At 42.6% G+C, this 14,311-nt stretch overlaps 1 protein-coding gene across 1 annotated transcript in view; it reads right to left on the reverse strand.

The window, feature by feature from the left end:
- kcnd3 (potassium voltage-gated channel, Shal-related subfamily, member 3) overlaps positions 1 to 14,311 on the reverse strand; it is a 187,587-nt gene that overhangs the window by 48,973 nt on the left and 124,303 nt on the right. The window contains exon 2 of the mRNA XM_067239892.1: positions 11,956 to 12,124. Coding sequence (XP_067095993.1) covers positions 11,956 to 12,124 — 169 coding nt within the window. The remainder of the gene's footprint in view (positions 1 to 11,955; positions 12,125 to 14,311) is intronic.

Consider the following 14,311-nt stretch of genomic DNA (forward strand, 5'->3'; position numbering starts at 1 on the left):
ATGTAAGCACTCAGGAAAACCCAATTTCTTCCACACCACAGAGTATTTTCAAGGACTTTTCCACATTGTGGGCGTGCTCAAAATGTCCATGCCACATACAGAAAGCTGTGCCACTTAGGTATTATCTAAGGGTGCTTTCACATCTGACATGTTTGGTCCGTTTGAATCGGACCATGGTTCGTTTTCTCTGAAAGTCCGGTATGTTTGGAGAGGTGAGAACACGCATTCGAACTCTGATGCGGACCAAACAACCAAACCATGGTCCCCCTAAAAAGACTGGACTCGGTCTGGTTCCAAGTCAACCATGGTTCGGTTCGCTTTAGGTGTGAATGTAATCGGACTTAATAGTGACCTATTCCAGGAAGCAAACCTAAATGTAGTGCATTGTGGATTGGAAACGGAAGTTGACACATGGCGGATACAGCCACGACGCTTATGAACAAAATGAGTCGAGGGCAAACGTGGGGAAATGATGAGGTTGAGGCTCTTCTGCAAATATGGGCAGACATTTAAATTGCAAGGATGCTTGTGGAAACTAAAGAATATATTGTGCTTATTAAAGTTATGCATTGTGCTTATTAAAGTTATGAACTTAGAAGTGTGCTCAGGCTTAAACATTGGGTCTCACACTGGGTGTGGGAAGCAGGCTGTTCTTTGTGTCTCTATCTCTTCATTTTCAGAAACAACCTTGAAACCGGGTGGAGACGGCAACCGAGCAGGTGGGACGCGTAGGCAAGAACAACTCCCTGATGCACGAGAGAACAAGCTCAACCCGTTTTTGATACTTGTCTTTCAATTGCACTGTATATGATATGCTGGGGCAGGGAAAGATAGCCAGTTGGACTTCGTGAACCAGCCCAAAACTCTGTTGCGGGTAGGGAAACTTAGACAACCCCAGAGCTCTGTACTTGTTGATTTCCAACTGCTGCATTAAAGCTGATATTATCGGACCTCTGCGACTCCAGACCACTCTTTCTAGAACACAGATTTGTGTCATTGAATACCATCATTACATATTGGAATAGACACACAATATTTAAATCCTTCAAATGGTGACCCCGACGCTGAAAAGAGGGAGTCCAGAGGGTTCCGGCCCGACCGACAGATCGGGAGAGAGACCCATACACCGGTACGAGGTGGCAGACGTAATCGTCAGAGGCGCCTCAACATAAAAAAAAGTAAGCAGACACCTGTTAATTCAAAGTACTGCTATTCGTAACTGAGAACCAAATTTAGACGATTATTATGTTTCATCGTACCTAATCAAACCAACAGTGGTGGGAAATCAACCGTGTTTACACGTTGTCTTTGTCCAAGGGGAGGTTAGAGTCCTCTCCAGGGGTTAGAGTCCCTAAACTCGTTGTCTTTGTCCAAGGGGATGTTAGAGTTCTCTCCAGGGGTTAGAGTCCCTAAACTCGTTGTCTTTGTCCAAGGGGAGGTTAGAGTCCTCTCCAGGGGTTAGAGTCCCTGAACTCGTTGTCTTTGTCCAAGGGGAGGTTAGAGTCCTCTCCAGGGGTTAGAGTCCCTGAACTCGTTGTCTTTGTCCAAGGGGAGGTTAGAGTCCTCTCCAGGGGTTAGAGTCCCTGAACTCGTTGTCTTTGGCCAAGGGGAGGTTAGAGTCCTCTCCAGGGGTTAGAGTCCCTGAACTCGTTGTCTTTGTCCAAGGGGAGGTTAGAGTCCTCTCCAGGGGTTAGAGTCCCTGAACTCGTTGTCTTTGTCCAAGGGGAAGTTAGAGTCCTCTCCAGGGGTTAGAGTCCCTGAACTCGTTGTCTTTGTCCAAGGGGAGGTTAGAGTCCTCTCCAGGGGTTAGAGTCCCTGAACTCGTTGTCTTTGTCCAAGGAGAGGTTAGAGTCCTCTCCAAGGGCTAGAATCCCTGAACACTGTCTATTTGTGTGGAGTCAGATTGAGTTTAATAAAAATAGAGAGGAGTGTGGTGTGTCTTTTCTTTGTCCTCTCCGGTACAAGAGGGTTACAGAATTGAATTGATGTGAAAAAGTAATATTTGTGTGGAGTCGGGTTGAGTTGAACGGTATTTTAAACAGATCTGTCGTTCTTTAAAAAATAAAATAAAAAATAAAAAGATCCACTAGGTGTCCTCCAAGGACCATAATTGCCTTCAGTGCAAAATGTAACAAGTTGTCAAATTGTGAGATCACTCACTTTTATCAATCTCGTGCTTTTTTCTTTGACCAAGAAGTTACAGAAATCCTGAGGAGAGTTGGAGAAAGGTGGGGGCTAAAAGAGTCCAGTTACGTTGAGATCTTACAAAGGTGATCCCAGAGGGTATACCCCTGGTTTATAAATTGGTTCGAATACAATTGGAAGAGTTATACTAGAGCAAAATTAAGTGAATAGACGGTAAACGCTAAACAGCTGTGTTGGTCAAAGAATGGGTTGAGGAAATGTATGTGAAAAAATATGAGGAAGCAATTGGAAAGTTACATAAAGGATTGGTTTAGAGAGGATCATGGAAGGTTATGAAATAAAACAAGAACGTTTTGTGGATGTGAAGAGATGATTGGTTTAAACACTGATGTTTTGAAGAGGAAACTATGAATATACTTTGAAGGTATATGGGATAACATTTTAAGTCAAAATAGTAAAATCTAGGATTTTTAAGAGTTTTGATAAAGGTATTAGATATAATTTGGTTAAAAATGAGAAAGAGAAAATAACAAAATGTACTTTTATTTGGAGTTTAATTGTAATTTGGTTTTAAGTTTTATTTGAGAGTTTTATCAGAGCCTGGCATACTGTTTGGGATAAACAGTTAGGCTGTGATAATGTTGTATTATGAAGAGGGTTATTATAACATTCAGTTCTGAAATAATTTGGGAAGACTCATCAAGTCTGATAAATTGTGATTATGATGGTTTGAGCTAATTGGCTCGTTTTGAACTGCAGCAAAACGAGTTATGAAGTTCTACCCATCTGACCTTTATAGAAAATATAGTTGAGAAAAATGTTTGGTTGATAGCTACATTAAGAACATGATTTGGTTTATATTTCATTTAAGAAGCATACGGATTCAGGTTTGGCATAATGAAAATTGCTTTGATCATATCTTTGATAAAAAGAGCTGTGATTTGGTAAAACAGAGAATCTAAAACAATATTGGTCTTAAACTTAACTGTTTTAAAAGACAGAAAAGATTTTTTGGAGTGAAAGAAATTAGACTAACAGTTTATTTTCTAAAGAAAGGAACAAAGAAACAGATTGTCATTTCTAGGCATGACTAATAGGAGTTGAATATCAAATGATGATGTATGGTCTTATTAGATGCTGTTACATGTGTTTGCTCAACAATAAGAAAACTGAAGGGTCAATACTGCCTGGTAATTATAGATACAGTATGTTTACTATGTGAATTGAAGTCTTTCCCAGTCCTATACCAGATGCATAACACCATTTGAATTGATTTATTGGAGATCATATGTAATACCACAACTTAAACCTTTCACATAGCATGATGAAGAGGCGAATCAAATGGTTAGCCAATTTTATAAAAAATGCTAACTAGAAAAGAGATGTCTTCTGCTAAATTATGTTCCAGGTGAAGCAGTAAACCAAAGAGTGGAGGAGTCAAACGAGGAGATTGGGTATTGATTAAAGTTATCAATGAAAGGAGGGATCTTATGAAAACTTTAAAATATCCTGTCTAATTTCTGGTTTTTCTATTTGTTTTGAATTTAGTTTATTTTATTACAATTCTAAAAGCTTGGCTAAAGTTGTATGTATGTGGTGAAGGGGGCCTGTGAGCATGTCCAGGTCTGCCGTGGATACATGGATGTCGAATGTCCACTCTGGAGTGACGGTGGGTTTTCCCCTATAACATCATTAGGGTTTTCCCATTGTGTCCAGTGTGTCCACACCACTTGGCCATAACGCTGCATAGTCTCATCATTATTGTTGATTTGTATGTCAACATTGTGTAATCGGTAATGGGATATTTTTTTAATTTGGGTTTGTTGTCACACCTTACTGTTCGCATCTCATTTGACTCAGTTACTGCTTGATCATGGGAGATAAGGTGATGCTGGGACTGTAACTCTTTTCTGCTTCAGGACGAGTCAGACCGGCGGGTCTGACTACCTAACCCCTGTTCTAAGGCCCCATTCCCCTGGAGACCATGTCCCCCCCCTTTCTTACTGGATGATCTACCCCTTCCCCTTGGAGACCCTGCCCCATCTGCCCCTATGCCTCATCAGACCTAGGAGTGGTCTGCCCCCCCCTTCCCCTTGAAGACCCTGTCCCACCTGCCCCAATACATCATCAGATGTTCGGGGAAGCCTGTTGTACATTTATGGACAGGACCATTCAAGGTCATCGAGAGAACCTCGCACGCCCTAAGGGTGCTGGGGAAAGGAAGTACGTGGTACCACTGGAGCATGTGTTGTGCTGCTCCAGAATCCAGTCATACGTTCCAGGAGTTGGTGGAGAAGGGCCAGGAGGGGCAGTGAACCGTTTGCTATTGCTACGAATGTGAGAGTCCAGAAAAGAGGGTTACGACTAGGTCAAGAGTGATACTGCTTGACCACACTAGAATTGTACTGGACTAAGAAGGTTTCCGCTATTTTACTTAAGAGTGTGCTATATCAACATGATTGTTGCTGTATCCCATGTATCAGGTCCCTGTGTAACAGGATCATTGTCTCGACTGAGGAGAACCCGACGAAGGGGTTCCAAATGCCGTTGCTGGGGCTGGCTGACCAGGACGAGGAGGCGGTGGTTGGTCCGGGCTATGTTGATTGATCTCTGGTGTTTTCAGAGATCAAAAGAGGGATTAAAGAATATATTGTGCTTATTAAAGTTATGCATTGTTCTTATTAAAGTTATGAACTTAGAAGTGTGCTCAGGCTGAAACATTGGGTCTCACACTAGGTGTGGGAAGCAGGCTGTTCTTTGTGTCTCTATCTCTTCATTTTCAGAAACAACCTTGAAACCGGGTGGAGACGGCACCCGAGCAGGTGGGACGCGTAGGCAAGAACAACTCCCTGATGCACGAGAGAACAAGCTCAACCCTTTTTTGATACTTGTGTTTCAATTGCACTGTATATGATATGCTGGGGCAGGGAAAGATAGCCAGTTGGACAACACTTAGGAATGCTTGGCTGGACCTGATGTTAGTTTCCTCCAGGATCACAATGACTCGTATTGAGAGACTTGTTGCTCTTGTTGGTTAGTTGTAACGGTTTCAATTTCTTGTACTCGCTGTGAAATATAACTCTTGCACTCTTGTGGGTAGTTTCATGTTGTTCAATTGTAACTTGTTTAACTGCATGCTCTTATGGTTCTTCCCTTTGGCACTTATTTGGTTTTCCACAATGTATGCTTCATGTTTTGGCTGCTCGCAATGTTTGGGGCTATCTCGTTGTTATGATCAGTGACCTATGCTCTTTTGTAAAGCTCTCTCTTGGAAGTCGCTTTGTGTCTGCTAAATGCATAAATGTAAATATTACTTATTAATTGTTCTCCTTTTGCCTGATCTTATGAATGACAAACTCACGCCCAAACTTCACCAGATCATAAATTGAATTGTTCAAACAAAACATTGAAATACATGCTTTTTTTGTAACTGATTTCAATTAGGTAATTACATGAAAATATAATTCCCCAAATTCTAGAAGCATATAACTATATAGTATTCATCTTTAACAATCAACCAACACAAATGACAACAGAAGCTTAACACAATATGTTACCATAGAAAAAGGTTGATGTACTCTTTCTTATGTACAGGTCTATTACGTCTGCTCACATTTCAGTGCTCCCACATCAATGATACTGTATTAATGTCAGCAAATCCCAGGGTGATACTGTCTCTCTCATACACACACAGATGCACTCACATGCATGCCCATGCATAAACACACACGCATACAAGACTGTTGTTTGTGTGGAAATGGCAGTGGTGATTGCTGCATAAATGAAGGTGGCACTGAAAATCTACAACCTTCCAAAATATACACACAATGCATTCCTAGTGTGGCGACTCTGGTTTGCCTGATTTTAAGTCTCTAGCTCAGTGTCTTCATCCTCTTCATCATCTGCATCATCTCCAGGTTATTCATGTCCCTCAAGTTCTACATTGAATTGTTCGCTGTGGATTTCACAAAAATTGTGCAGAACACAACATGCCGCGATTATGTAGGGGACCAGGGAAATGTGTGCATCTCCAAATGTGTGACATCTCCATCTGCCTTTTAAGCGCCCAAAGGCCCTCTCCACCGTCATTCTTGCTTGACTGAGCTGATAGTTGAAGTTTTTCTGCTCAGGTGTTATGTCTCTGCCCTCTGGAAATGGCTTCATAAGCCACGGCAGTAGTGGGTAAGCAGCATCACCAAGAATGACCAGAGGCACATCCACTGGTCATTGTTACCATCCTGGTAACAAGGTGCCATTTTGGCCTTGTTGATAAAGAGAGGAGTTGGCCAAAACTCGGGCATCATGGACTTTGCCTGGCCAGCCCATATTGATGTCCCTAAATGTCATCTTGTGGTCCACCACACCTTGCAGGATAACTGAATACAAACTTATAGTTATAGTAGTCAGCGGGAGCCAGTGTGTGTCCCCTCTATTGCCCCGGCAACCTGCGGGAACCTCCATCTATCGTGGTAGCCTTGCAATATCATCCTCAACTCAGCAGCAGATGGTGTCTTGATGTATTGTGGTTTCATTACTTTATTTATGTCAGTCACAACCTCTTGTGTAATCATGCAGGCAGTGGATAGGCCGACACCAAACAAGTGAGAGGGATCTGAATTCCAAGTTAGTTGCCAACCTCCAGAGACATACAGCTACTCTTAGCTCCACAGGGACAGGGTGTCTGTATCTGGTGTTCTGGCGTGTTAGGCTGGGCCGCAGGATTTGACCCAGGTGCAAGAAGGTGCATATTTTCATTCGTAAATTGACTAACCAGGGAGTTTTGGCACACTCATTAAGCACTCATTTCATGTCTCTCAATGGAGCACTCTAGCGCCACCAACTGGTCAAAGTTGGACTTGTGTTTACACACGTAACTTTTGAACCATATGACCGATTTTCAAAAATGAGGTACTGTTGGATTCCCTGGATCGAGACGAGTTCAAGACACCCTATGACGTCAATTTCCGGTTATATAGATTTTCCGCCATTTCCGGTTTTAGCAAAAACCTGTGAAAGCCTACTCCTCCTACAATTTTTCTTCAATCTTCCACAGAATTGGAACACATCATCGTCAGAGCAACCCTCACAGAATTTATCCAAAGATTTTTGATTTTCAAAACCGTTTGTCCAGTACAGCCAATCAAAATCGGCAACAAAGCAACCAAACAGGAAGTTGGGTCATATCTCAGCAAATCTTTGAGAAATCAACACCAAACTTGGTATGTTGACTCAGAACCATCGTATGAGAATGTCCAATTAATTTGGTGTCATGTGATCACTGGGCGTGGCCGCAGGAAGAAAAAATGTGTTTTGGCCAATAACTGTTGCTTTGTTTGCTTTTATTAAGTGATTCCTTTGTCTCATGATATGATGGGACTCCCGTGTGTGATACATCATAACTTGTGATAATAGCCGAATTGATGCGGCCGCCATTTTGATTTCATTGAAAAACGTTTTTTCTTTACTCCTCCAACACATGTTGTCCAATCTTCACCAAATTTGGCAGAGAGTATCTTCAGACCAAGCCTCACGAAGGCCTTCACACGATTTTTTGATTTTCAGAACCGTTTTCCCGGTACAGGCAATCAAAATTTGCCGTTAAGACAGCAAACAGGAAGTTGGGTCGTATCTCAGCAAATCTTTGATGGATTCGCACCAAACTTGCTGCGTGTACTCGTTACCCTCTTCTGAGGATGTCTAAAATGTTTTATGGGTCATTTGACTGCTTGGCCACCTCATTGCTGCTTGCAGCTATATTTATTATTATTATTTTTCTTCTCTTTGCGCCATAATAACTCCTTACCATTTTTATTTTATTTGGCACATTGATTCTACATCTGAGTGGGTACCCCCACACCAAGTATGGGACACTTTCGACTGTAGGGGGCGCCACAGGCCACTTCCTAAAGTCCGATTTTCAAAGTGATGGCATTTCCACCCCATTGCTCAAATTCTTCTGAAACTTGGTGTACATGCCTCATTTCCCATGGGGAACAAAAAAGCCTCAAGGACCCATAAGGTCCGCCATGATGGATTTTCCTGTACAGTGATTTGGGAAAACCTTCAAAATTCCTCTTCTCTTGAACCAAAGCTCCAATTGACTTGAAATTTTGAACAGATATGTATCATGGATGTATCTAAAAACTTTACTTAAGACAGTTGAATCAAATACAAAATGGCTGAAAGGGGTGTACTTATGTAAATGTCCACATTGCCTCAATATGTTTGTGTCACTAAATCAAATGTAATTTTGAATGATGGTTTTTCAAACCTAATATGGTTCAAGATGACATCACTCTGAAGTACCATAAACAATTTCACCTTGGTATGTCAAAAAATGATTGAATTAGAGCTGTTTCAACCTTGGCTGAATCTAGCAACGCTTACCAGGGAGTCAGGTGGCTGAGCGGTTAGGTAAGCGGGCTAGTAATCAGAAGGTTGCCAGTTCGATTCCCGGCCATGCCAAATGACGTTGTGTCTTTGGGCAAGGCACTTCACCCTACTTGCCTCGGGGGGTATGTCCCTGTACTTACTGTAAGTCGCTCTGGATAAGAGCGTCTGCTAAAATGACTAAATGTAAAATGTAAATGTTACCACAGGAGAAACAGCTTACTTTTCAGACAGTAACTGAACATTACAATATTCAACACTGAGAATAGCTCAATGGGCTGGGACGGTGACCTGCAAAGTATAAGGTTGTAGGTTCGAATCCAGCCACAGTGTTTGAGCCTGTCTTAAATTTTAATATCTGTTTAGTTAAACAGGATGACATCGTTCTGAAGTACCATGCGCAATTTCACCTTGATATGTCAAGATCATTGAATTACAGCTGTTTAAACTTTGGCCGAATCGAACAATCCGTGCTACAGGAGAAACGGCTTCTTTTGTACAGTAACTGACCACTTATTCTCATCCTTCAGGGTAGCTCAAAGGGTTGAAATGGTGTCCTACAAAGTGCAATGTCACAGGTTTGAATCCGGGCACAGTCTATTGTCCTGTCATAACTTTTATTACTTGTTTAGTTTAACAGGCAGACATCGTTCTGAAATACCATGCGCAATTTCATGTCACCTTGAAATGTCAACCGTTTCTTAACCTTTGTCCCAAAGCTGACCAAAAACTAATACTCATATCACACAGTCGGAGCACAGCTAGATAATCAGCGTCAGCACCCTTGGGTACCCAGCATGCAGTGCGGCATGTCAAAAAACGCAAAGACTTGTGGAAAATAGTTTGGTTACAACAGCCGTGCGAGGGATTTCAGTTGTTGTGTTCGTTTAGTTAGATGTTTGTAATGTTATTGTTGGTTAGTTAATATAATCTTGTTGGTCACCCTGATTGTGCATGTTGTGATGGGATCTGCGACGGTGACCCCTTCATCCTCTGCCAGGAACCTTGGGGTTACCATGGACGACGAGCTCTCCCTCACGGCCCACATTGCTGCGGTCTCCCGGTCGTGTAGATTCACCCTCTACAACATCCGGAAGATCAGGAGATACCTGTCTGAGCACTCCACCCAGCTGCTAGTCCAAGCACTCGTCCTCTCCAAGTTGGACTATTGCAACTCTCTGCTCGCTGGTCTCCCAGCATGTGCAACCCGCCCTCTTCAGAGGATTCAGAACGCGGCGGCCCGCCTGGTCTACAATCTACCCAGACGCTCCCATGTTACCCCGCTCCTCATCTCTCTCCACTGGCTACCTATCATGGCCCGTATCAGATTCAAGACCCTGGTATTGACCTTCCGAGCAGTGAACGGGACTGCACCCGTCTACATCAAGTCTCTCCTGCAGCCTTACACCCCCACCCGCCACCTACGGTCTTCTTCAGACAACCGCCTGGTGGTCCCACCGCTCAAGACCGCCCGGTTCCAACACAAGCTCTTCTCCTGTCTGGCCCCCCAGTGGTGGAATCAACTCCCCACCTCCATCAGAGACACTGACTGTCTCTCCACCTTCAAGAAAAGGCTCAAGACGCACTTGTTCCGGGAGTACAACGGTACTTAGGAACGGTTCGCTTGACCCGATGTTAGTTTCCTCAAGGATCACAATGACTCTTGCTTAGAGACTTGTTGCTCTTGTGGTTAGTGGTAACTGATTAAAATTTTTGGTTCTCGCTGTGATATATTGTTTTATTACTGTTGCTTGCTTTTTCCCACAGGTACACTTGCACTTATAGCTGTTCATGTTGTTTGGTTGTGACTTGTTTAACTACATGCTCTTATGGTTCTTCCCTTTGGCACTTACTTTGGTTGTTCACAATGTGTGCTTCATGTTTTGGCTACTCGCGATGTTTTTTGGCTATCTTGTTGTTATGATCAGTGACCTATGCACTTTGTAAAGCTCTCTCTTGGAAGTCGCTTTGGATAAAAGCGTCTGCTAAATGAATAAATGTAAATGTAAATGTTGTGTAGTTTAATGGGACCAGAGAGTCGGCTGCTGAACTGTCACAGGCTATTCTCGCACGGAGCTGAACATGAGCTCTGCTCTAGCACTGTTGCCTACATGATTATTGTTAGTTGTGCATTGACTGAGAGTCTGGAAAGAGATCAACCCAAGAAGAGTTTTAATATCCTATAAAAAGTTAATACTCAGCCCTTACTATTCAGAGAGAGACTGACTTGTAACCTTATGCTCATAAATTCAAATCCCCGTTCAGCCTATTGTTGTTGGCCAAACATGAAGTAGTTGCTCTCTTGTTGTCCAAGTCTCAATCTTCTACAGTGTACAATGTTAATAATATTTTGTGGAGGAATCCGCATCGCTGCTTGCAGCTATATTTATACATTGTTATTCTTCTCCCGCTGCTCCCGATGGCCAGTCCACTACTGCGGGGCTGTGCCACGGTGGTGGATTTTCAAGTCATTTTAAATTCTCGTGCTGTCAGGGGGTACTGCAGCAACCTCAGCACCCCTAGTTCCCGTGGCCATGCACTGGGGCGGTTTGCAGAAGTGTGAAGCAGCCAGGATGAGGTACAGCACCATCAAATGCTCTCTCGGGGTTGGAATGAGTTGCTATCCCAAGAAAAGTAGGTTAAGTATCTCGGGATCTTTTTCACAAGTGACGGGAGAAAGGAGCATGAGATCAACAGGTAGACTGGTGCGGCATTGTATAGAAGCATTGTGGAGAAGGGTGAGCTAAGCTGGAAGGCAAAGCTCTCGATTTATCTGTCAATCTACGTTTCAACCCTCACCTATGGTCATGAGCTTTTGGGTAGTGAGCGAAAACAAAAGTAAACAAGATTGTGGACACAAGGGGCCAAAATGAGCTTGGACATCCAGAGGGATGTCGGTGTAGAGACACTGCTCATTCGAAAGGAGCAAGTTGAGGTGGTTCGGGCATCTGACTAGGATGCCTCTGGGAACCTTCCTTTGGAGGTTTTCCAGGCATGTCCAACTGGGAAGAGATCCCAGGGTAGACACAGAACTCGGAGTGTTTACATATCTCATCTGACTTGGGAATGCCTCAGTATCCCTCAGGAGGAGTAGGAAAGCATCGCTGGAAAGATGGACATCTGGAGTACTCTGCTTAGCCTGCTGCCACCCCAACCCGACCCCAGATAAGCGGAAGAAAATGGATGGATTGAAATTTACAAAGTGACAATGGAAAGGAGGTGAAGATTGAAACCACATGATAACTGAAAACGTCTTGAATTGTATTCTTAGAATTGGCACATTTTTTCAGAATATTACAACATTGTGTCTGTCGTTAAATATGCGCTGCATACACAGCTCTGTTGGAAGAGTGCTTAGACTTCCATGCTGCCCCCTGGTCTACCATTTTTGCTAATTAAGATAGTAAAACTTATGCTCACTTGTAACTTCTGTGCCAGTCGCTTGTCAGCCCTCTGGTTCTGGTGGTAGATGCGACTGAAGTTAGAGACGATGACGGGGACAGGGAGAGCGATTACCAGCACCCCGCTGAGAGAGCAGATGGAGCCAAAGATCTTCCCCGCGATAGTTTTGGGCACCATGTCGCCATATCTTTGTGGGGGGAAATAGGGAAAGAGTGAGTGAAGAGTGGGAGAGAAAGACAGATGGAGAAACGGTGAGACAAAAATAGTTATTGCTATAATGGTACATTCAATTCAAGATCAAAAAATTATCTTTAAAAATAATAATCTTACTCAAACAATACCATTCAGACACATCTTCAATTTACAACTAAAAACCAATACATTGCTTCTTAAGAATGTAATCTGAATTCACATAGATTAAATAATAAGATTTTCATTGTAAGCACCGGATCTCCTCAGGGCTACGTCCTTTCCCCTCTTTGTTGGCCTCTTCAACAAGGCCAAGAGCTCGCACTGACTTGATTCACAATCTGCACAATGACACCTTGCCACATTGCAATTGCACTATATTACACTATTTGTATATTTTGTACTATTTGTATCTCTTGTACTATTTGTATTTTTACAGTTAGGTCCATAAATATTTGGACATTGACACAATTTTCATCATTTTGGCTCTGTATACCACCACAATGGATTTGAAATGAAACAATCAAGATGTGCTTTAAGTGCAGACTTTCAGCTTTAATTTCAGGGTATTTACATCCAAATCAGGTGAACGGTGTAGGACTTACAACACATTTGATATGTGGCCCCCCCTTTTTAAGGGACCAAAAGTAATTGGACAATTGGCTGCTCAGCTGTTCCATGGCCAGGTGTATGTTATTCCCTCATGGGAGTTCGTTATTTCATTGACAAGGAGCAGATAAAAGGTCTAGAGTTAATTTCAAGTATGGTATTTGTGTTTGGAATCTGTTGCTGTCAACTCTCAATATGAAGTCCAAAGAGCTGTCACCATCAGTGAAGCAAGCCATCGTTAGGCTGTAAAATCAAAACAAACCTATCAGAGAGATAGCAAAAACATTAGGTGTGGCCAAATCAACTGTTTGGTACATTCTTAAAAAGAAAGAACGCACTGGTGAGCTCAGCAACACCAAAAGACCCGGAAGACCACGGAAAACAACTGTGGTGGATGACAGAAGAATTCTTTCCCTGGTGAAGAAAAACCCCTTCACAACAGTTGGCCAGATCAAGAACACTCTCCAGGAGGTAGGCGTATCTGTGTCAAAGTCAACAATTAAGAGAAGACTTCACCAGAGTAAATACAGAGGGTTCACCACAAGATGTAAACCATTGGTGAGTCTCAAAAACAGGAAGACCAGATTAGAGTTTGCCAAAAAACATCTAAAAGAGCCTGTTCAGTTCTGGAACAGCATCCTATGGACAGATGAGACCAAGATCAACTTGTACCAGAATGATGGGAAGAGAAGAGTATGGAGAAGGAAAGGAACTGCTCATGATCCAAAGCATACCACCTCATCAGTGAAGCATGGTGGAGGTGGTGTTATGGCGTGGGCATGTATGGCTGCCAATGGAACTGGTTCCCTTGTATTTATCGATGATGTGACTACTGAAAAAAGCAGTAGGATGAATTCTGAAGTGTTTCGGGCAATATTATCTGCTCAGATTCAGCCAAATGCTTCAGAACTCATAGGACGGCGCTTCACAGTGCAGATGGACAATGACCCGAAGCATACTGCGAAAGCAACCAAAGAGTTTTTTAAGGCAAAGAAGTGTAATGTTCTGCAATGGCCAAGTCAATCACCTGACCTAAATCCAATTGAGCATGCATTTCACTTGCTAAAGACAAAACTGAAGGGAAAATGCCCCAAGAACAAGCAGGAACTGAAGACAGTTGCAGTAGAGGCCTGGCAGAGCATCACCAGGGACGAAACCCAGCGTCTGGTGATGTCTATGGGTTCCAGACTTCAGGCTGTCATTGACTGCAAAGGATTTGCAACCAAGTATTAAAAGTGACAATTAGATTTATGATTATGTTAGTTTGTCCAATTATTTTTGGTCCCTTAAAAAGGGGGGGGCCACATATAAAATGTGTTATAATTCCTACACCGTTCAACTGATTTGGATGTAAATACCCTGAAATTAAAGCTGAAAGCCTGCACTTAAAGCACATCTTGATTGTTTAATTTCAAATCCATTGTGGTGGTATACAGAGCCAAAATGATGAAAATTGTGTCAATGTCCAAATATTTATGGACCTAACTGTATATTGTTATATTGTAAATTATTTGGCTACTTTATATTTTTTTTAATATGTTTTATTAGTATTAGGTAGACTTGTACCTTTAGTATA

This window comes from Osmerus mordax, chromosome 7 (genome assembly GCF_038355195.1).
Source record: "Osmerus mordax isolate fOsmMor3 chromosome 7, fOsmMor3.pri, whole genome shotgun sequence".
NCBI lineage: Eukaryota > Metazoa > Chordata > Actinopteri > Osmeriformes > Osmeridae > Osmerus > Osmerus mordax.